The sequence below is a fragment of the Hippopotamus amphibius genome, chromosome 7 (assembly GCF_030028045.1).
Source record: "Hippopotamus amphibius kiboko isolate mHipAmp2 chromosome 7, mHipAmp2.hap2, whole genome shotgun sequence".
NCBI classification, from domain to species: domain Eukaryota; kingdom Metazoa; phylum Chordata; class Mammalia; order Artiodactyla; family Hippopotamidae; genus Hippopotamus; species Hippopotamus amphibius.
Genome location: NC_080192.1, coordinates 27,672,159 through 27,694,558, shown reverse-complemented (window position 1 = coordinate 27,694,558; position 22,400 = coordinate 27,672,159). Strand labels below are relative to the sequence as shown.

General features: G+C 34.5%; 2 protein-coding genes across 9 annotated transcripts in view; one reads left to right on the top strand and one right to left on the bottom strand.

Annotated features, from left to right (window-relative positions):
• The window catches only part of PLEKHG7 (pleckstrin homology and RhoGEF domain containing G7), a 76,869-nt gene extending 73,034 nt beyond the window's left edge, over positions 1–3,835 (top strand). Inside the window, exons 16-17 of the mRNA XM_057743347.1 lie at positions 2,635–2,732; positions 3,728–3,835. Coding sequence (XP_057599330.1) covers positions 2,635–2,732; positions 3,728–3,835 — 206 coding nt within the window. The remainder of the gene's footprint in view (positions 1–2,634; positions 2,733–3,727) is intronic.
• Positions 3,636–22,400, bottom strand: part of EEA1 (early endosome antigen 1) — a 119,803-nt gene continuing 101,038 nt past the window's right edge. For 2 of the 8 annotated variants that reach the window (XM_057740566.1, XM_057740567.1), the window contains 8 exons: positions 21,851–22,033; positions 16,377–16,562; positions 15,050–15,181; positions 13,874–14,059; positions 12,374–12,612; positions 11,990–12,110; positions 10,931–11,029; positions 5,026–10,231 (listed from right to left, as the gene is read on the bottom strand). In XM_057740566.1, coding sequence (XP_057596549.1) covers positions 10,109–10,231; positions 10,931–11,029; positions 11,990–12,110; positions 12,374–12,612; positions 13,874–14,059; positions 15,050–15,181; positions 16,377–16,562; positions 21,851–22,033 — 1,269 coding nt within the window. In that variant the 3' untranslated portion in view covers positions 5,026–10,108. Of the gene's footprint in view, positions 3,840–5,023; positions 10,232–10,930; positions 11,030–11,989; positions 12,111–12,373; positions 12,613–13,873; positions 14,060–15,049; positions 15,182–16,376; positions 16,563–21,850; positions 22,034–22,400 lie in introns of those variants that run through there. The other 6 variants (XR_009054574.1, XR_009054575.1, XM_057740563.1 and 3 more) reach the window with 6 other exon arrangements.

Sequence of the window (22,400 nt, the reverse complement as noted above, 5' to 3'; positions counted from 1 at the left end):
CTCACCATCTTTATCCATTCATCTGTTGATGGACATTTAGGTTGTTTCCATGTTTTGGCTACTGTAAATAGTGCTGCTATGAACATTGGGGTGCATGTATCTTTTCAAATTATAGTTTTTGTCTTTTCTGGATATATGCCCAGAAGTAGGATTGCTGGATCATAAAGTAATTATATTTTTAGTTTCTTAAGGAACTGCCATACTGTTCTCCATAGTAGTTGCACCAATTTACATCCCCACCAACAGTGTAGGAGGACTCCCTTTTCTCCACACCCTCTCCAGCATTTATTACTTTTAGATTTTTTGACTATGGCCATTCTGACCAGTGTGAGGTGGTCATTTTGATTTGCATTTCTCTAATAATTATTGATGTTGAGCATCTTTTCATGTGCCTCTTGGCCATCTGTATGTCTTCTTTGGGAAAAATGTATGTTTGGGTCTTCTGCCCATTTTTTGGTTGGGTTGTATTTTTGATATTGAGGTGTATAAGCTGTTTGTATATTTGGGGAATTAATCCCTTGTCGGTCACATCATTTGCAAATATTTTCTCCCTGTAGATTGTCTTTTTGCTTTGTTTATGTTTTCCTTTGCTGTGCAAAGCTTTTAAGTTTAATTAGGTCCCATTTGTTTATTTTTGCTTTTGTTTCCATTACTCTAGGAGATGGATCCAAAGAAATATTGCTGTGATTTATATCAGAGTGTTCTGCTTATGTTTTCCTCTAGGAGTTTTATAGTATCTGGTCTTACTTTTAGGTTTTTAATCCATTTTGAGCTGGTTTTTGTATATGGTGTTAGAGAATGTTTTAATTTCATTCTTTTACAATAGCTGTCCAGTTTCCCAGCAATGAAGAGACTGTCTTTCCCCCATTGTATATTCTTGCCTCCTTTGCCATAGATTGACCATAGGTGCCTGGATTTATTTCTGGGCTTTCCATCCTTTTTCATTGATTTGTGTGTCTGTTTTTGTGCTGGTGCCATACTGTTTTGACTACTGCAGCTTTGCATTAGAGTCTGAAGTCAGGGAGTCTGATTCCTCCAGCTCATCTTTCTCAAGATTATTTAGGTTATTCACGGTTAGTTGATCTATCTTGTACAGTTGCTGTGTCGTTTAAATGACACAAAAAAGGAAAAAAATACATAGCACTGTGTCCAGGACATAGTAAAGTGCTTAATAAATGATGTCAGCTATTAGTTGTTAACTATTATATTAGAAAATCAGGGAGAAATGGGCTATTCCTGACCATTTATTATCTCCTTATTTTATAAGCGTAGCCATACCAGGTCCTTTTGTTTATTAAGTCCTTAGTTGCATATTACAAACCAAACAGATGAGGGATACCTTAAATAACTGAGAACTACAGCTATAATTTTGAGGAAAATGGATTCTAAAATCCAGCCAAGAACAACAACCTGATATCAGCTTTAAAGCCTCACTTGCTACAGGGAATTTATAAGGAGAAAAATCAGGGAGTAAAACAAACATAGCCAGATCTTTTTTTCCAGAAAGTCATTTTAATAGGTTTTAAGTCCTCTCACCACAGAGAAGCTGGACAGAATTTCAGTGACCTTGACAGGCTTTGTTGTGGTAGAATTTAGGAATTAAGAGGTTTAGACTATTACAATTTGTAATAGTGAAGTAGTTCTTGCAGTTGAGAAAATGTGTCACATTTGCTTGATTCTGAAATGAGGCCCAACTTGCCTCGAGTCTGAATTAAACCCACAAACTTCAAGGAACAGAAATAATGACTGTGAACAAGCATCAGCTTAATGATCAGCCAGAAAGAGTCAGTGTTCTCCTCCTCCCCCTCCTCCCTGAAGTACTTATGACCTGGAGCCAGCCCTGGTTTGATTGTTTCTTCCTAAACATAAACTGACTGTAGAAAGAACATATAGGCTGCGGAATTTTATTCCTGGTGCTGTATAAATAATTCAAGGAAGAAGCTTTCATTTTAAGAGCTCCAGCTGTATAAAGAAAGGAAAATCTGTTCTCCCAGTATCTCCTGTCATTTCTTTAAGAGACCAGCTAGGAAATGACAGAACAGACTGTTTCTTTTCAAACACAGAAACCATGCCAACATTTTTTTGTTTTGTTTTACATTTCACATAATTTGGTGGATGTTGGATTTTATTTAAGTCCATTTTTTTGGCTTTTCTTGGACTGCTGTGAAGCATTCAGGTGGTTTTGTATTTTTGTCACATCCTAATTCATTTAACCCTTGTTTTGATGTGACTTTAAGTACAAAAATAAATGAAACATTTTTAAAAGGAGTAGTGGGGGTCAAAGATTATATTATTTTTCATGTTTGTATTATCTATATTTTATACACCCCAAATCTACCTAATATGTTAAGCTTCTTCCTTGGGGAGGAACACATTTTCCATCACTTAAGCCATAAATGCATTTTATCAAGCCCTGGAAGTTGTTGATTAAGGAACAAAAAAGGTTTTCGTATTTAAGTGGGTGGGCTTTCTTTGGACATAGCAGTGAAGTCTTGGTCTTGGAATCAGATTCTTTATTGATGAGTGTGGGAAGTTTATGTCAACTAAAAAAAACAAAAATCCAGGTTCTTGTACTGAGGAACTGTGGATTTCATATTAATTGGTTTGGCTTTTTGTCTTTGATCTTTTTTCTAGTCTTTGGGCTGAGAAATGCTTTCCTCATACAACATGAAAACAGATATCGACAGTGTATAGCAGCATTCTTATTACAAGCCCAAACAGAAAACATCAAGGTATGTATTTCAATTTTGTAGGTTTTGAGTCTTCAGACTTGGAATAAGGAAAAAATCTCACCCCAGGCTCATTAAGGAAAGCTTTGTGCATATGCCTCTCTTGCTTTGGAAAGGGCGGAAGTTGGGAGGAGGGGAAGGATATGAATATCTAGACCATATCAGGCTCAGAAACCTCAGAACTGACTATTTTCTCACACCCCCAGTGTTGACACAGCCTCCCTCGCTTTCTCTTGTGGTAGAAGCTCAAGAGCTGCCTCCGACTTCTGGGAGGTCTGTAGGAAATGGGGGAAGAACTGCTTTGGGTTGCATGCTTGACTTTTAAGATATTCCAATTTCCAAAGCCCCAGTATGCAAACAGTATGGTGCCAGCTTAAGTGAGGGGTTCCTGCAGTAATGAACTGTGTCAAGTCTTCCCTTCACTCTTTGAAAATATGCCATTGTTTTTACAGCTATGTAGCTGAAGAGCAGCTGCCTATCTGACTTTGGTTTCTCTATCTTAGAAGTTTGCCTTTGCGTCTTTCCTCTGGTAGGCTTTTATCAGGGCAGTAATGTGGCCAGACAATTAATGGAAGACTACATTACTTTCAGAGACTCAATTTCCTCCCTCAGTCTGTTTTTGAGGTTATGCCACTGATTGAATTTCCACTTTTTGTGGAGATAGTAGTTCTTAATTTTCAAACTACTTATATTCTCAGTACTCATCTTTGTAACTAGTCATCATTGACCATTATGGTTTCTTGATTACTCACAATTGTTTATCCAACTTGCATACCATACTCATCTAATCCATTTGCATCTTCATGTGTGATTAGAGATATTTATAATATGTTTAAGGAAGAAAATGGGAAACAGGCAAATGTTTCATCAGTCTTCAGTTTTAAAGAGCAAGTCAACAAATACAAAAGAAAATAGTAATCCAAATATGTGAGAAATTTGTCAGTTTAACATTTTCTCTCTTCTATATATATATATTTTTTTTCTTTCTTTTTTAACAGAAAACATGGATGGCACAAATAACAGCAGCAATTTCTTGCTTCACCAAGAGTCAGGAAACCAAGAAAATGTCCTCATTCACTTTGCCTGCAGAATCTTCAGAAATTTAGGGACCTAAAACAAGTGGCACACCTTTTTTAGACATTAGGGATTAAGGTATTCTTTCATTCAAATTGTAACACTTACCTAGTGATGAGCTAGAAGAAAATGTATGTTTTAAAGAAGTTCCAGAATTTGAGCTAGGAAATTCCTCAGGGAAGAGTAATAATGGCTGCAACAAATTTGAACCCTAAGGAATTTCTTGGTAAGTGTATACGTGCTGATATCCAGACTACCTTATAATGCTTCAGTCAGGCTTGCATGAGGGGCGAGGGAAGTATGATGCTGTTATAATTTGTAAAGGGTGAATGATCAGGTAAATGCAGTGTCAAGAGGAAGACAATGCCCACTGCTTGTATCTGATGTGAATTCTAGCATCTTACTTTGTGTATACCTGAAATGAAACCAAGTTTCCTACATGCCTTATAAATGTCTTACTGCTTTACAGTCCTACCTCATACAAAGTCTGACTGCTCTTTTAACATTAAGCAGTGAATAATAAGGTCTCCATCTTAGTAGCAGTTCTTAAATTCCTAGTCCCCAACAGTTTACTCATCTCAGGTATACTTTATAATACACTTAACTTGGAGAAAATCCCAAAGAGTAAATTCCATTGTTTTAAGGAAGAAAAAGCAAACATCTGTTCCATTTTCACCAGTTAACAGTTTTACTTGGGAGATTTCATAGAAATAGTAGGATATCTTTCTCTAAATCTCACTTTTTGAAGAACGATGGAGTTTGTCATAAAACTTCTTTCTGGTTTTGAATGTGTGTGTGTGTGTGTGTGTGTGTGTGTGTGTGTTAGCACAGTACAGTCACTTCATCTTATTTGGCAGAGCTTGAAGCATCATTAGAATTATCAAGAAAGGCAGCTTGAATTACTGTCATGGTGGAATATACTATTAACTTCATGTAAGGAACTAGTTCTTATAGTCAGATTATATCAAATGGAAATCCACAAATTTCAATTTCAGATATGGTACCTTTTGCAGTTTCCAAAATGGAAGTAGTAAATTTATCAACTTGAACTGCAAGATAAATGATACCTTAACTGATCTCCTTAAGCTAGAGAATGGGATAGAGAGGATGATGCTTAGGGAAGTCATGTGCACAGTTAATTCTTTGAGAAAAATGCAGATTTCTCCATGTAAACCAGGCAGTAGGGACAAGTGCAGCATAACAGCTCTTTTTCAAGGGCCAAGCATTATTAGAATGGAGGGTCACTTCCTCTATATAGGCTCTGAATAGAAGACTATTGCTTAAGAATAAATGAGAAAAAAGGCAAAAATACAGGAGAACAAATTCCAAGTGAGTTCTTAAAGATGAAAAATATGTATTTTTTCAGAAAAAATTAACAATCATCTTGCAAGGATTTCTAGACATCAGCCAGCCTAGGAAAAGGGCAGTGAACTAGGACTAGGTGATCTCTCAAGATTCCTTTTAGTTCCATGAGTCCAGTAAACATATATGAATAAAAACTAGTTTCTCCCTTAAATCTCATTAAAGGGAGAAAAAGACTAAATTAACATGTAAATTTAGTTAAGATGTAAACAGCTTTAGCATATGCTACATACAAAGAAATATTAGCACTTCTATGTTCACTGCAGCACTAGTCACAATAGCCAAGATGTGGGAAAAAAAACTTTAATGTTCACCAACAGATAAGTGGATAGAGAAACTCTGGTATGTACATACAATGGAATTCTATTCAGCCTTGAAAAAGGAAATTCTGCAATATGCAACAACATAGATGTACCTTGAGGACATTATGTTAAGGGAAATAAGTCAGTCAGTCACAGAAAGACAAATACTGCATGATTTCACTTATGTGAGATTTCTAAAATACTCAAATTCATAGAGTCAGTGAGTGGAATGGTAGTCACCAGAGGCAGGGAGTAGGGAGAAATGGGGAGTTACTAACCAATGGGCATAAAGTTTCAGTTAAGCAAAGTGAGTAACCTTGGGGGAATCTGCCATACTGTACAACTTATAAGAGTTGTCAAGAGGGTAGATCTCATGTTAACTTCTCTTACCACAATAAAATAAATTTTAAAAGAATATGCTGTGTATTTAAAGTGAAATTCTATAAAGTTCACAAAAGAATATATCTAAAGTGCTTGAGGATATGCACATTATTCTCTTCAGAGGGAAGCACATTAGAGTAAAATGAAAAATCACTTCTGGAACCTTTCCCAGAGGAAAAAACAGTAAAAACACAATGGTACACTGAGCCTTCAGAAAAGTATATTTAAGTGGTCACCTGGGTATTAAATTTAAATGTACAATGAAAGAAGAGATTAATATTGTTTAATATTTTTTAGTTTTGTTAATTCTCCACAATAATGCATGAAATGAAAAGGGGCTGTCTGAAGCAAAATAGCATTAGTAATTTCTCTTGAAATATGAACTTAATTGCTAATTACTATTCTAAGTTGAACATTAAAGCACACCAGTTGTGGGATTGACATATACACGTTGATACTATGTATAAAATAGATAACTAATGAGAACCTACTGTATAGCACAGGGAGCTCTATTCAATGCTTTGTGGTAACCTAAATGGGAAGGAAATCCAAAAAGGTAATATATGTATACATATAGCTGATTCACTTTGCTGTACAGCAGAAACTAACACAACATTGTAAAGCAACTATACCCCAGTAAAAATAAATAAGGCACACCCATTATCTATATCCAAGTGCAAATTTCTAAGTCTGTAAATAAATTAATGCAAAATGGCCAATATCTCTCTTTTTTAAATAGACAAAGTAATTTAGTCACAGAATATATCTACTAGAAAGAAATGACTTTTAATATCTTTAGCATATTTTTTTTTAAAAAGCAACAATTCAATAAAGGATCCTTCCATTGTTCTTTATACAGATTTAAATGTTATGTAATTTATCAGTTACATTTATAATCAATAACCTTCCACTCACTGAGTTTAGAAACCACAGTATTTACTGAGCTAAACTCACAAATAAGGCACAACTACATGATCACAAGTAGTAAACAATACAATGAATCCAAAAATGAAACAAAATACTCATGCAAAAGTATCTACAGAAGCTATGAATATATGATCCAGTTCAAGAAGTACAGGATGTCATATACATAACTGCATCGTTACAATAAATTCATTACTTCTACAGGGAGAGAACCTAGCTATTTCCAACTCTAGTTTATACAGTTTTACATAAACTTAGTAAGTTTATGCACAGTATTCACATTTGAAACAATAACGCTAATCATTAAAATTCAGGCAAAGGGCAATTAAGACAATAATGTGTGGCACATTACATAATTACAGAATACCATTCATCAAGCTCACGTCTAGGAACAGTAAATTAATGGCACATTTCAGTCTTATGGATCAAATCATCCATGGTTTCATAGCCAAAGTGCATTTAAAAAAAAAACTGCTAGAGTCAAATAGGTCATGAATATCAAAATATATGATCATAGTTTGCTTTCCACTTAAAAGCTAAACATCTTTATGCAAATACAAGGTTTAAAAAAAAGTGGCTTTAAAGTTCCCAAAACTATAAAATAATCATACAGCCTTTTCAAGAGAGATGGGGAACTAACAAATTTGGCAGTTACTATTTAACATTACTGTGAGGAAACTATTAAACTAGCTAATTCCACATTAAGAGGTAGTTGAACAAAATTATACACTGCATTGAGGTTTTTGTGTTTGTTTCCCTCTTTTTTCTTCAAAATAAATCCTATACCAGCAGCTTTGCCTTCTTTCTACTAAAAATTCTGCAGGTATAGTTTACTGTACACTAACCCAGCAAGACTTGATTTTAACTCATGTTTCTCTGCTGGGGTTTAGAATTTCCTAACATGTAATGCCAGTATGCTTTGCATCAGAGCTGAGAGCTGGACCTCCACATGTGCCAGCTCTTAAATCACTGACAAATAGTACCGACAGACATCTAAAATGTCGAACCAATACGCACTCAGAAAATGACTTTTTAATTAAAAGAAAAAGAAAACCCTTTAATTTTTGTTTCCAAAACACCTTATCGGTGAGATTAATAGCAAAATATTGTTTCATTTCTAACTAATATAGTAGCCTAATTATTTGGGGCCTATGAAGTGAGATTAGCTAGATGAAAAGTAGAAAATCATTCAAATGTATATGGTTGTATTTGTTGTCCCCACAATCTTGTTGTCAGTATGTGGCCAGGGGGACAAGACAGGAAAAGGCCTTCAGTGCACCCCCTTAGGAGATGAAGTGAACAGATATTCTAATACAGAAGAATTCCCATGAAGTGTCATTATCATAAAAAATAATAAACAATGGTGCTGTATGTTTTTCCAACATGCTTATTAATTTACTTATATGTATAAACGTAGACTTAAGACTATTTGAAAGAATTATGTGAAAATGCATAATTTTAGCTCAATTTCTATTATCCAACTATTATTTTTAATAAAGAGCCATTGTATTTCTTCATTCTGTATGCTCAAGGATATATGTTTATCCAAGTCCAGGGACTCAGAGTCCTTAGTAGCTACTGACAACAGAGTCTACTCAAATGAGTTTTTTAAATAATTAAATGAATATATGGCAATCTCTTTTAGTTTGTATACATTATAGGAAGAGTATAAAAACAATTTCATTTCAGCATGATATTTGAAGGCAAGTGTATATTATAAACTATTTATTGTAAATGAAATAGCTCCCATCCTTCCCTATTACCAAATGACTGCACTGAATATGTAACTTTACATTTCTTCTTAGAAAGAGTAATAAACCAATATTAATGACTTTTCAGATGTCTTCCAATTTTCCAAATTAGTAAGACTATGATAAAGTTCTATTCCATCGTTCAGCATACAAATAACCTAATTTTTACCCTCAATTAGCCATTCTGTTTCACTTCTGGTTATAATTTGGGGATTCCTAAATACATTTGTTTTTAGAGATACTCTTTTTATCCAACTGTTCTTTCAAGGTATGGGGTTGGCCAAAAAGTTCGTTCAGGTTTTTTCCATAAGATGTTTTGGAAAAACCCAAATGAACTTTTTGGCCAACCCAGTAATTTTATAGTATTATTTTTGCAAAATAAACATATACAGTTGATATGGAACCCCAAATTCAGAACCTTTTAAAATTTAAGTCAAGTTCAAAACTTTAAAAAATTCTTCCCTATTAGGTAAGAAGAAAATATAAAGCAGAAGAATATTTAATGTCTCCTTACCATTTTGTATTTGTTTTCACAGATAAGACTACAGCAATATCGGTTACTAGCTTTAAGATGCAAAATTATAAAACAATTACAGTGAAGCTAAGCTATGCTTGAGAAGGTTAAACCAAATTACCTTGAAAAAAGCAGATCCATTAAAAAAGCAAATTCAGATTCCTGAAGATGCTGGAGAGACAAAATGAGGATAGAAAATGAAGGCTAATCTCAGAAGACTTCCCACATAAAAGAAACAGAGAAAAGGACCATTATACAACTTCTATTATTCACCTTCCAACTGGGGGTGAGGGTGGGAAGTTTTGTAGGATTCTTAATTAAGAATATGTGGGAGTTTAAAAATGAGATAGAAAAAGACACAAAGAAAAATTAACCCTAATCTTTAAAATACAACCCAAGGATAACCATAAAATAAGCAAATTAATTTTACAGGTTTTCATAAAATCCACCCAAGAAAATTTAATCAATATTGTTAAAATAAAAACCATGTTTGAATTCATGGTTAATACATATTTAAACATAATCTGTATTCAGAACACTCGAGTAGTAAATTTATAACAATGCAGCTGAGCTATGGACCTATGTATAAGAAAGAAAGCTTTATAGTTCTGTGCATGACTTCACAATGAGAATATTTAATATAATTAATGTTGTGCAACATATCTGATATGGTAACATCACCCATGTACATTTCTGTATACTAAATTTGGGAGAATGAAGTAAGCTATGGAAGTGTATTCATGTCATTCCTGAACAATGAAATTATATTTAAAAAAATACATTGCTATTTTCCATCCAAAATTTATTTACATTTCATTGGCTACTTCTAAACTTGGCATGAAAGCTGCTCTGGAGTTAAATGGAAAAACGTAATGAAAGATGAGCTCAAGTCTCACAAAAATAGAAGAGTTTTACTTGCTATTGATAACATTCCAAAATATACGAATTCTAATTTGGTTTAGTATTGCAATCACTGTCCAAATCAAATAGTAGTAGTCCAAGACCTCTATTAAGTGCATTTATTAAAAATCTAATGTTAGTGTAATATTACTCTGAAGTTGTGATAACCCATTATCCTTGCAAGTCATTGAAACATGCATCACAGACACGAACAGGCTTCTTGGAAGAAGGAGTTAAGGCATTTTTGGCTGAACACTCAGCACAGAAGATATTTCCACATTGTCTGCAGTGATGCTGTAAATGACAAAAATTAAACATTTTCAAGCATAAAAACTATACCAAAAGCATTGAGACTACAAGAATATGGCAAACTGCACTGTGAAGGTATATTAACTTTCAAGTGATTATAGTATATTATTTAATAATATAAAATTTCAATGTTGATTTAATCCCTTAATTTGAATGCTGCCTATTTAATCAGATACTGTATTAAACATTTAATATGGAATTTATCTTGGAATTCTCAGAACCTTTTAATAAATGCCTTAATAAAGTGCTTAATAGAGCACTTCTATCAGGTGAAAAACTATTCCTATTTGCAAAACGTTTCAGGCATAATTTCTTCAATAGGAATATAAACTTGAAACATCACATAAGGGCATTATTTAAAATAATTTTTTTAATGTTTTTTCTTCCTTTAAGAGAACCCAGTGATGGCTAAAACATATGAGTTTAATACTGATGCACTGGTTCAGAAAATGATGATCCCAGAAAGTAACTCAATAGGAAGGCAATAACTGAATTTAAAACTAAAATTGAAACACATATGCTAACCAGAAATTAGATTGCATGAAATTTAATTATTCTACGTAGTTGTAAATTAATCAATAAATGGCAAAACTTTTAAAGTCTGTCAAATGCAGGACAATTTTGATGGTTAAAACACTGTCACTGTTTTATCCAGAACCACAGCAATATAACAAAACCATTTACCCGTCTCACTGTTACTGAAAAGCCTTTCCCACAGGCCATACAGTTTTGTACTTCATTGTCTTCAGCCCACTTTCTATTCAACGCTTGTGTGTGTTTGATCTATTAAAAAAAAAAAAGTTAATACATTATAATATTCAATGCTGTAAAGAATGATTGATAATTTATAATTTGGTGCCCAAGTTTTAAAGTGGATAAAATTTTAAAAATCAGAAATACTTTGGTCAACTTCCATTATCAAAAGTTGCTACAGGGGCTTCCCTGGTGGCCCAGTGGTTAAGAATTCACCTGTCAATGTAGGGAACATGGGTTCAACCCATGGTCCAGGAAGATCCCACATGCCATGGAGCAACTAAGCCCATGCACCACAACTACCGAGCATGCACTCTAGAGCCCAAGAGCCACAACTACTGAGTCCACGCACTGCAACTAACTGAAGCGCACGCACCTAGAAGCTGTGCTGCACAATAAGAGAAGCCACCACAATGAGAAGCCCGTGCACCACAATGAAGAGTAGCCCCTGCTCACCACAATTAGAGAAAGCCCGTGCGCAGCAGCAAAGACCCAACACAGCCAAAAAATAAAATAAATAATAAATCTTAAAAAAAAAAAAGTTGCTACATAATTAAGTCTGAATGACAATAAATAAATTAATAAAGCAAAGCAAAGCAAGTTTTATTCTTCAAAGACATTGGTAATTTCTAACCTTTGATGATTTCCCATTCATTCTAACCCTCAGGATCAATCCTTCCTTGGAACTCTGAGCACATGATCAGATTACGTCTTTAACACATAGGGACTCATTCATTCCTTTGCGTGCTTCAGTTTTCCAAATAGTGACAATTCATTAATGACATGACCCTCTAATCATTGGCGTTTCTCAGATAAGTTCTTTAAATCTTATATTCAATTACCCATAACACTTACAATACTGCTACACAGAGAGTAGCCATTCAAAAGTATTATTAAATACATGAGATTTTTTTTTAATGTTGAAAGTATGCTTTTCACTAAGAGGTAAATTCTAGACTAAAAAACTGCCTCATATACCAGGTGACTTACTTGAAGGGACTGATTCTCTCTGCCCAGTTCCTGCACTGCTGCAGTTGTATTATCCAGCTTTCTTTGCAATTCTAGTACTTTGGTTTGAAGCTTTTCTATTTCGCCTTCTCCTTTAAGACACCTAGAATAAATTGCAAAAACATAATTAATTTTAAAAAATCATTAAAGACCTTCCCTGAACACAGATAATGAACTACTTAAGTAACTTTAAACATAATACATTAATTTCAACTATCTGATTGTTGTAAGGGTTTGTTTTTAAATGGCTACTTAAATACCTGCAGGAGCACTTTTCTCAAGACTTCTATTTTTTTTAACATGGAATACAACAATCTTTTTATCACTCATCATGGAAATAAACTAATTTTACTAGACATCAACCACCTTTCTAGTAATGCTCTCCTTTCATCTTGATTATTCTGAACTGTTGCTTCCAATACTGCAATTTCACCCCGTAAGTCATCCGTCTGTTTCTCGAGCTCACTGACTCTCCGTTGACTGGACTGCCACTCCTTCTTTATGGTGCCCAAGTTTTCATTTAATGCTGTAATCTGCATGGTAAATTTAGCCTCGTTTTCTTCATGCTTCTTCATTCCTACTTCTTTTTCTTTTATTTTGGAATGCTGAGAAAAGGAAAAACAGTGGGTAAGAAAACCTATTACAAAAGTAATATAAAATAAACAAGTTGTTGAATTTTAAATATTGGCAGTATAAATAATATTACTTCTTCAGGGAAAAAGGTGCTAATAAAACTGATTCCACAAACATCTGTATAATTTGAACTGGCTTAAAGGTTGTAATGCTGAAATAATGGTCAGAAAGACTTCATATAATCAAGCTAAAGTAAAGCAATTTTGAGATTTTCCTTTTTTCTGCAATAGCAGGGGAAGAACACACAGTTAGGGATAGCAAGGTGTCCTGGAGACAAAGCTGGCAATTTTCTTATTTGCATTTTGAAATTCCAAATGCATCCTTTTGTCTCTATCAACCTGCCAGAAAAACAATACTTCAAATCACTGTGTGAACTTGAAGTTGCAATTCTTCAATGAAAACATTCAGCAGCCAAGTTATCTGGGGATATTTGGACTTAATCCAACAGAGGAAAGCCAGATGCTTCCCTTTTGGCATGCACAAGTTAGGGAAGGAAAAGTAGATGCTGGTCATGGTAATTCCAAATTGAAGTTTCCATTCCCCTTTATCAACCTTCAGTTTGACCAAACAAATGAGTTTAACAGGATTAGCATTCATGCCATTTACCTCAACCTACATAGTTATAGGTTTGTTTGTTCTTCTGGTACTAAAAGTGTTTTGTTTTTTGAATTACATTTTATTGAATTTTCACTTACATAAACCAAAATATAACTACAGAATAAAATATTTCCAATCACATCAGCTATTTAAACAAATCAGATCTTCTGTCTTAAAAATTAAAATGTTAGCTGAGCATTTGAATCATAACTTTTAAGTAGAAAAACCCTCTCTTACTGGATTAATTTACAAAATCAATTACAAAACACACCTCCCAGGACTTCCTTGGTGGCACAGTGGTTAAGAATCAGCCTGCCAATGCAGAGGACACGGGTTTGAGCCCTGGTCGGGGAAGATCCCACATACTGTGGAGCAACTAAGCTTGTGCACCACAACTACTGAGCCCATGTGCCACAAATACTGAAGTCCAGGTGCCTAGAACCCGTGCTCCCCAACAAGAGAAGCCACAGCTATGAGAAGCCCACACACCGCAATGAAGAGTCGCCCCTGCTTCGCCACAACTAGAGCTAATCCGCTGGCAGTAACAAAGACCCAGTGCAGCCAATAAATCAATAAATAAATGAATAAATTTATTAAAAAAAAAACAACCACACCTCCCACCATTAACTTACTGACCAGTTCAGCTTCCTTCTCCATAAATTCTTTCTTTAGCTCATCTTCTTCCTTTTTCATCTGCTCTTTTAGCATTTGCTGGTTTTTCTTCTCCTGTTCAAGGGTTGCCTTCAGAGAATCTACTTTCCCTTGAAGCTCTAACTTCTGCTGAATCAAAAGCTGTCTGGCGTCCTTGAGATTTGTTACCTCCTATGAAAAATTAAGGCCAAAATAAATCATCATTTATAGTTAAAAAAAAAAATAGCTGAAATTTATGCAACTTCTGATATAAACAATGAGTTTTATCCTCTTACCAGATTCCTAAAGTTCAGTATTTCAAACAATTGGTTCAGAAGGTGCAAAATTATGTACTTCCTGCTCAACAATCATTTAAATTCAAGTGATGCTTTGCATGCATATATTTTAATTAAATTATTTGAAAAATCTCTACCCCTATTTTCCCTTTCCATTTAGCAAGTGTTTATTGGTCAACATTTAGGCATCACACACTGTGTTAAGGTCTAGGGATACATATAAAGATGAGTTACATACATTCCCTGCTTTAAGGAAGTTCCAGTCTGGAAGAACATAATGACACAGAGAGATAATTAACTATAATGCAAAATGGCAAGTATACTGACAGACATAAGAGGTATTATGAGACCACTCAAGAGAAAAATCTAACCTTTCTCTAAGAAAATGAGTAACATTTTACAAAGCAAATTATAGGCAATTAGTTTCTTCAACTGGCATGCCAGCCAGGCTAATGATAGGAAAAATGTTCTAAACAGACTATTAGAAGATTTTAGGGAGAAAAGCAATTAAAAAAAGAAAATCCCTTAAAAATCTTAATTTTTAAATTCAAATATTTTGAATTTACTATCAATAAGCAAAATGGATGGCTCTCTTGATTATCATCTCAACAAAATGTAAACTTTTAGTGTTACTTTGCTTTATTCAATAATCTGAAAACAAAGGTAACATCATTTCAATATATATATAGATATTACACAACATAAAAGCACTGAGAGCAAGAGTATTTGTCAAAAACAATGTGCCTGGCATAGTATGTTCTAAATAAATAAATAAGCAAATAAGTTCTAAATAAATAAAAAATAAATGTGTGGGTATGAGTGTATGTATACATAAATTTTTTTAACAACACTAATACAAAAGGAAAAAATGATAATCATCACATACCTTTATGCTTTCTTGTTTATGAGACTTGAGTTCTTCACTCAATTTGGCAATTTCTTTCTCTTGTCTACACTTAATTTCCTCTACCTCTGCCAATTTAGATTTTTCATTTACTAGTTCTTTTTCTTTCAGTGACTATAGAAAAAATGATTAAAAAATAATTTTAAAGTAAATACTTAATTGAAAATATAATAAAATGACTACTACTATTTGACTGGCTCTGCTCCTTTCCACCTAAGTTAACTTGAGCAAATTACTTACCTTCTCTTGCCTCTGTGTCCTTATTTATATAATATGAACAATAAGGTTGTTTATAAAGATTAAGTAGTTAATACTGTAAAATTAATAGTGCCTGGCTAAAGTTTAGCCAAAACTACCATCTTACACTTATTAATATTATTATTATTATTACTATCACTATCTTTATATAAGGCACCTAGGGAGGAGTATTACACATTAACTAATTTCATCTCTATACCAGGTAGCTCTCTTCAATCCTCATTATTTAACTTCTCTAAACCTTTAGAAGTAGAACCAAAAAACTAAAATAAGATCTGCCTGATCTAAAGCCCTTGTAATTAACAGCCTCTAAACTGTAGTTTCATCAGAATTTTCTAAACTTGAGGCACAAATCATAAGTTTCATTCCAGCTTCACCAGTGCCATCCCCACAAAAGCATCACCCAATTTTTCAATTAAAGATAATTCAGGAACTGCACAGTTAAAATATACCAAGAACTTCAAGAACTGTATACACTTTAGAATAATACCCTATCAGCTGAAGGAAATACGATTTCAATTATGAAGCCAAAAATAAAATGTTTCCTAGGATCTGAATTTCTCTTTCATATAGAGTTTTAACTGATCTTTAAACATAATGGTCATAATACAATGCTTTTAACTTTATAACTTAGCATCATTTATATAAAATACACCCCTACTTCCCCTTAGAAAAAGCTGGTTCTTAATTTTAATAATTAACAAGCTTAAGAATTATTCCTAGACCTTTTATTATCTCATTAATAAATCCAGAGGATAACATGTTATATGAGAATATTTGAATAACCAAGGCTCTATAATGTAAAAAACCAGATTTTTTTGCAAAACTGAAAAGAGCAGTAAGAAGATGGGTAGAAATGACAAGGAAGCTATCAAGAAGTACTTCCTAGCATTAGAATTCCTATCACCAAAAGTCTTTTAACAGAAACCAGAAGCCCATCTAAGAGAACTGTTGAAAATAAAGGTGATGCCTGCATTGGGTAACAGGTTAGACTATATCTCTATGGCCACTGTAACTCTAAGATTCTAGATTTAGTCAGAAAATAAAATACCTTTTCTTTCTGAATATCTTGTAGTGCTTTACTCTGCTCCTTCAATTGCTGTTCTTTATTTGCAGAATCTTGCTCCAAAGTAGTCTTGGCAGTCTTCAGTTCTTGAATCAATTTATTTTGGTTTCCAATTTGATTTCTGTTTGAAATCAAGTCCTCCTGTGCTAGAGAAAGCTTCTCTTCTACAGACTGATAAAAGCAATTTCCCCAAGTTATTATACGTCATTTTTTAGCAAATTTAAATAGAAACATAACAATTAACATAAGCACGGTGGAAAGTAATATATTTTTAAAAGAGTACATTATGCTCTTCAGTAAAATGATGTAAAAGAGAAAGAATGCTAGATAATTAACTCTCTTGCTTATGAAAAATGTTTGTAGTATAAAATACTTAATAAAACTGAAGCAATTCCAAAGCTTCTAGAAATAATCTATAAGTATTTACTGGCTAAGTGATACAAAGAATATTAAATAGGAATCATATCACACACTCAGAGAACATATATGTGGTTAGAGAGAAGATATGGGGAGGTGTTTAAAAAAAGCAATTTAAAAAGAGTTAAATGCTACATTATATGTACATATATGTTTTGTAGGATCTATGATGGCCCTTGACATGCTAAAAGCTTTACTTAATAAATAGAAAGGGTTTTTTGTTTTGAGGGGGGAAATGTATTTCAAACTTGCCAACCTGATCAACTGAACTAAAAGGAAAGTCAACCAGACATCTGAGGCTCTACTTCTGACAAGACCATCACCCCATCCTCTTAACTTCTCATCTATGTGGTAGAAGTAGAGCTGTCAGTTAACACAGTCCATAGTTACTGACTGTTTTAAAGACCAAATATTTCAAGACGCTGAAGTTGAGGGAAAGAGCAAACTTTTTGATCTATTAGGTTTTGACTTGGAGGTGGATATGGTAACATGTGGGGAATGGAAAAATGACAGGAACCTTGCCACCCTCCGCTGCTAAGGGAACTAACTCTAAGATGCTCTCCTACCATCTAGAAGAAGCTTATCTTTCTTATTCCGGAGATAGAATTTCTTTGCGGGGGAAAAAAAAGGCAGAAGATATAATTTCAGGAGGGATCACTGCTGTCTAGGCTTGGCTATAGTAAGCATTCAATAAAGATTAGATGGAAAATAAATGAATGAAAACCTTATTTAAAGGGCTTCTTAAGCTTGCTGAAAGAGATTACTCCTTACAAATAAGCCAATTCAGAAGTCTTTCTGATACAAATTAAATTTCCATTTCAATGGCTTCCAGTAGAATACTAAGAACCACAAGGCTTCCTTTTTGAGAAAGACCTAAAGTTATCTAGTCCTTTACTAATCAAGCAGCTAAACATTAAATAAGTATACTACTAAGGTAGACAGGAGGGTAAAAGATGGTCCTGGACTTAAAGAAGCTGACCATATGGCCTGGAAAACAGAACCAGGGTGTAAAATGGAAGTTATACAGGGTATTAGAGCATTTGCTATGTGCCAAATGAATAGAAAAAGGAGTGTGACTGTCTCTGTGGAATGTTTAAAGAAGGCTCCATGGGCATGTGGGAACTGACCTAAGTATCACAAAGGGTGAGAGTGATTTCAAAGAAAGAATAAAATTTGACAAAGCCTAGCCCATACAGTCTATAGTAATTGTAATTAGGTAATAGAGGTCCTGGTCTAATGCTAAAGAATACCAACGCATGCTAGAGCCTAAAAGCAACAGTACACTCAAGCTCTGACCACAAGAATTCCAAAATGCCATGGTTTAAATAACAGCCTATAAAATTTTGAACTCACAAAATCCTAGTGACTAAATTGTTAAAGTCAAGCACAAAATCTGCACTATTCTTTTCTGAGCCAAGACATATTGCTCTGCCTTGCCTCTGAATACTCATCTATGTCATTCAGCAATAATACTGCCATTTCAAATATTCCTTTTATAAGTAATATTTGCTGCAGACTATGTTTTTCTCACTTGCTCAGATCCTCTTCCCTTGGAGAACTCCCTCTCCCGTTCAATGGTTTTACTGAGGCTATCTTTAACCCACCACTGCCAGTGGAATAAGCAAATCCCTGAGCAGATCAAGTACCAACGCTGAATACCCCAATCACATAGCAGTGCAGCAAAAAAAACATTTTCCGCACTGTTCTGTGGTAGCTATTGGTTTTTTGTTGTTGTTCAATTTCTCCCTTTCTTCTTTCAAAATAAAACTTTAAAAATTTTAGTTATTACTTTTTCTCAATGTCTGATGAATTACATAAGGAATAGTACTAGGCTAAGAAGATTTATATTTAATTCTAAACTTTTTATCCTAGAATTTTCACTTCACTGAGGGTGCAAGATTTACAGTTAAATTCCACTTCTACCTTTCCTAAACAACAAATAGCACATAGCATACATAGCCAATTTGAAATATCCAGTCAACAAACATCAGTATTTCGTAAATAATCCAGCAGATGGGGCTAGAGGCATAGATCAAGCCAGCCCAGCTTCCCTTCTTCTGGTGTCTTAGTGTACACCGTCAGCCCACAGATGGCAGCCTTGACTTAGGTGTCGTGTTGACAAGGTTCTGAACCTCTCCCTTTCTCATATACAAGATCATATAATAATCACTGAAGCAAAAGAAAAAGAATGGCTGATCCCTTATTCTGGACTATAAATATTATTTGAACTTTCCTAGGAATTTTTTTTTAATTAAGTAGTTCAGATACCTCTCATTTGTCAATATCCTATTTTATTTAAAAAAATTTTTTTTTAATTCTAGTGAACTGATGGTAAAAGAATAAAGGGCTATGAATCCAAAGAGCGGAGATCTAATCATGGTTCTGTTATTGAGCAAACACTAGGCCGGTCATCAACCAACTAGGGCCTCCATTTCATCTGCAAAAGGAAGCTTTGGAAGAGAGGGTCTATCCACAGCCTCTCAACATCTGTAAACTCCACAGCAGCCTTATCCCTCTGTCTTTCTCTTCTTGCCCATGTTTACATTTGAATTTTTCTTTCATGCATAAAATCAGAACATGATGTAGCTTTCAGGAATAATAAAAATAATTGTTGGCTTAATGAAAAAATACTGATTTAAACGATGTAAATCTTATTACTGTGTTATACTCTTGGGTAAATAATACATCCATATGAAGAAAAAGTGTGATTGCTACAGAACTTTTACAATTAATCATGAGGTTTCATGGTCTCTATCACCTAAACGTCCTTTAAATTCATCCACATTCTTCATCCTTACAATTACCAGCCCAAGCCACCATCATCTGCACCTGGACTACTGCAAAGTCTCCTCTCTCATCCCCACATTCAACCACGCTCCCCTACAATCCATTCCTTATGCTGCAGCCAGTCATCGGCCTAAAATACTGGGTTGGCCAGAAATTTTGTTCGGGTTTTTCCATAACATCCATGACAGAAAAACCCGAATGAACTTTTTGGCTAACCCAATACAAATCTGAGTAAATTCTTTCAGTGGTTCCTTCCTGCCTTTAGGATAAAGTCCAAACTCTTCCACAAACCTTCCCTGACTTTCAACAGTATTGTAAAAGAAAAATAATAATAATAATTTAAAGCTACTTAGAGAATATAGCAAGTGAGACACTTTCTAAATGTCAGGGGCTATTTTTTACTTAAAATAACTCTTGCTAATTTTGAACTTTATATATCTACTGTTGGCCCTATGAAAACTCTTTTACCCAATCTCCTGTTTCTTTGTCAGATCATTAGTCACCACTGATTCTTCACTTCCTTGCACCCTGTGTGTTATTCAGCCCTTTTGTTTCATCTTCTCTCTCCCATTAACCTCTTCTGTTCCACCCACTTTAACTCCAGTTCTAATCAACTCACAGCTAGATTACTGAAGTTTATGGAGGAAGGAAGGGAGACAGCCTCTTAACTAATCTCCCTAACACTAGTTTACCCCAGATCTAAACCAAACTGTCTGTAAACCGCTTCCAGGTTAAGCGGCCTAAAGTATATTTTCTTCATTTTACTCCTCTGCTTAGACTCTTCATTCCCCGCCCTCCAACCCAATATAAAGTCCAGTCGTCCCTGCTAGGCATCTAAGATACCTCACAATTTGATCCCAATCTTTTTAACCTTAACTTCCAAACACAAATCAGCACCCTAACAAGGCAATTATGGTGACTGCCTCCTGGCTTTGCTGTTTTCCGCTACTGCACCTTTTCTCAAATGTGCCCCTGAGTGAACTGATCTTTCCCAGGAGTCTCTGTGTATTCAAATTCTTATATCCTTCAGGACCTGGTCAAGTCCTCCTTCATAAAGCCTTCCCTATAGCAGCCTATGAATAAAGATACAGTATAAAATTATGTATATTATATATAAAAATATTCTGTGGTATTCAACTGAATTTGTCAATAAGGCATTTTAAATTAAGCAAAGAAACAAAAATCCAAACACAGGAAAGAATCAAAAAGCATAATATCTCACTGTGACAAAGAAGAGAGAGAACTGGCTAAATCTTCTTTGAGAGAATACAAATGTTCCATTTCCCTTTCAGAATTGATGCCTTAATGTTACATAAAAATTTTTAACTCTTCTTCTATATCCTTCATTTTAGTAAAAATGATACTTTAATCAAACAGTATTGCCAAGGACAAAGTATCCATATATGTTTAGATAATTAAGGTTAAGTTTACTTTCAGCTATAATCTCCTAATTTTAATCATTATGCATTCCAGTAGTTTTGGGAAGTTGACAAATATATAAAACTAAAGTCAATATTTTTGACAAGCAATATTAAAATTGCTTGCATTTTCACAAGTGGTGTACATTTAAAACTCCTTAGGCAGGAACAAAGACAAAGACATAGAGAACAGACTTGAGGACACAGGAGGGGAATGGGAGGCTGGGACACAGTGAGAGAGTAGCACTGATATATACACTACCAAATGTAAAATAGATAGCTAGTGGAAAGCTGCTGCATAGCACAGGGAGATCAGCCTGGTGCTTTGTGACAACTTAGAGGGATGGCATATGGAGGGAGGCTCAAGAGGGAGGAATGGGGATATATGCTGTACAGCAGAAACTAACTCAACATTGTAAAGCAACTATACCCCAATAAAGATGTTAAATAAATAAATAAATGCCATTCCCACGTGGCGGGGGCAGGCGGCAGGCTGCTCCTTAGATTTTCTAACAGCAGTCCATCTTAAAATCTATTTTTTTACATAAAGGCAGCAAAGTCCTTAGATAAGCTAATATAACAATTAACATATTTCCAAATAATTTCACTATTATAAAGATATTATTTTAAATGCCTATATTCACATATATACTGTTAACATATAAAACAATTTAATTTTTAAAAAGCATGTTTTTCCAAAAATAATTCAATAGAAAACAAGCATGATATTCCACAAATACTAACATTCCCATGCCCATTTGGGTTCAAATCATCATTTAACCAATGTCTATAAACAACTTACTGCGCTTCCATGATATAATATATAGTTCACTATACCTTAAGATCTTGCCTCGTGGCAAGAAGTTCAGATTCCTTCCCATAGAAATCAGACTGAAGCTGTTTCAGATTTTCCTGACTTTTTTCATATGTGTTTTGTAACCCTGATATTTTCTGTTTCTCTGCTGCAAGTTCCTGTGCTGCTTGTGTTGACTGCTGCTGTAGTTTATTCTCAAGTTCTGTCTGAAACATACAATAATTATTTAAAACAGTATGCATACCAAAAACCAGTTACAAATATAGAATGAAATCCACACAACTAAGATTCCTGAGAACAAAATGAACTGCAGTTATGCCCTAAAATTCTGTGTTAATAAAGTATAACTTGGGACTTCCCTGGTGGTGCAGTGGCTGAGAATCCACCTGCCGAAGCAGGGGACACAGGTTCAATCCCTGGTCTGGGAAGATCCTGCATGCTGCAGAGCAACTAAGCCCGTGCACCACAACTACTGAGCCTGCGCTCTAGAGCTGTGAGCCACAACTATTGAGCCCACGTGCCACAACTACTGAAGCTCACACGTCTAGAGCCAGTGCTCCGTGACAAGAGAAG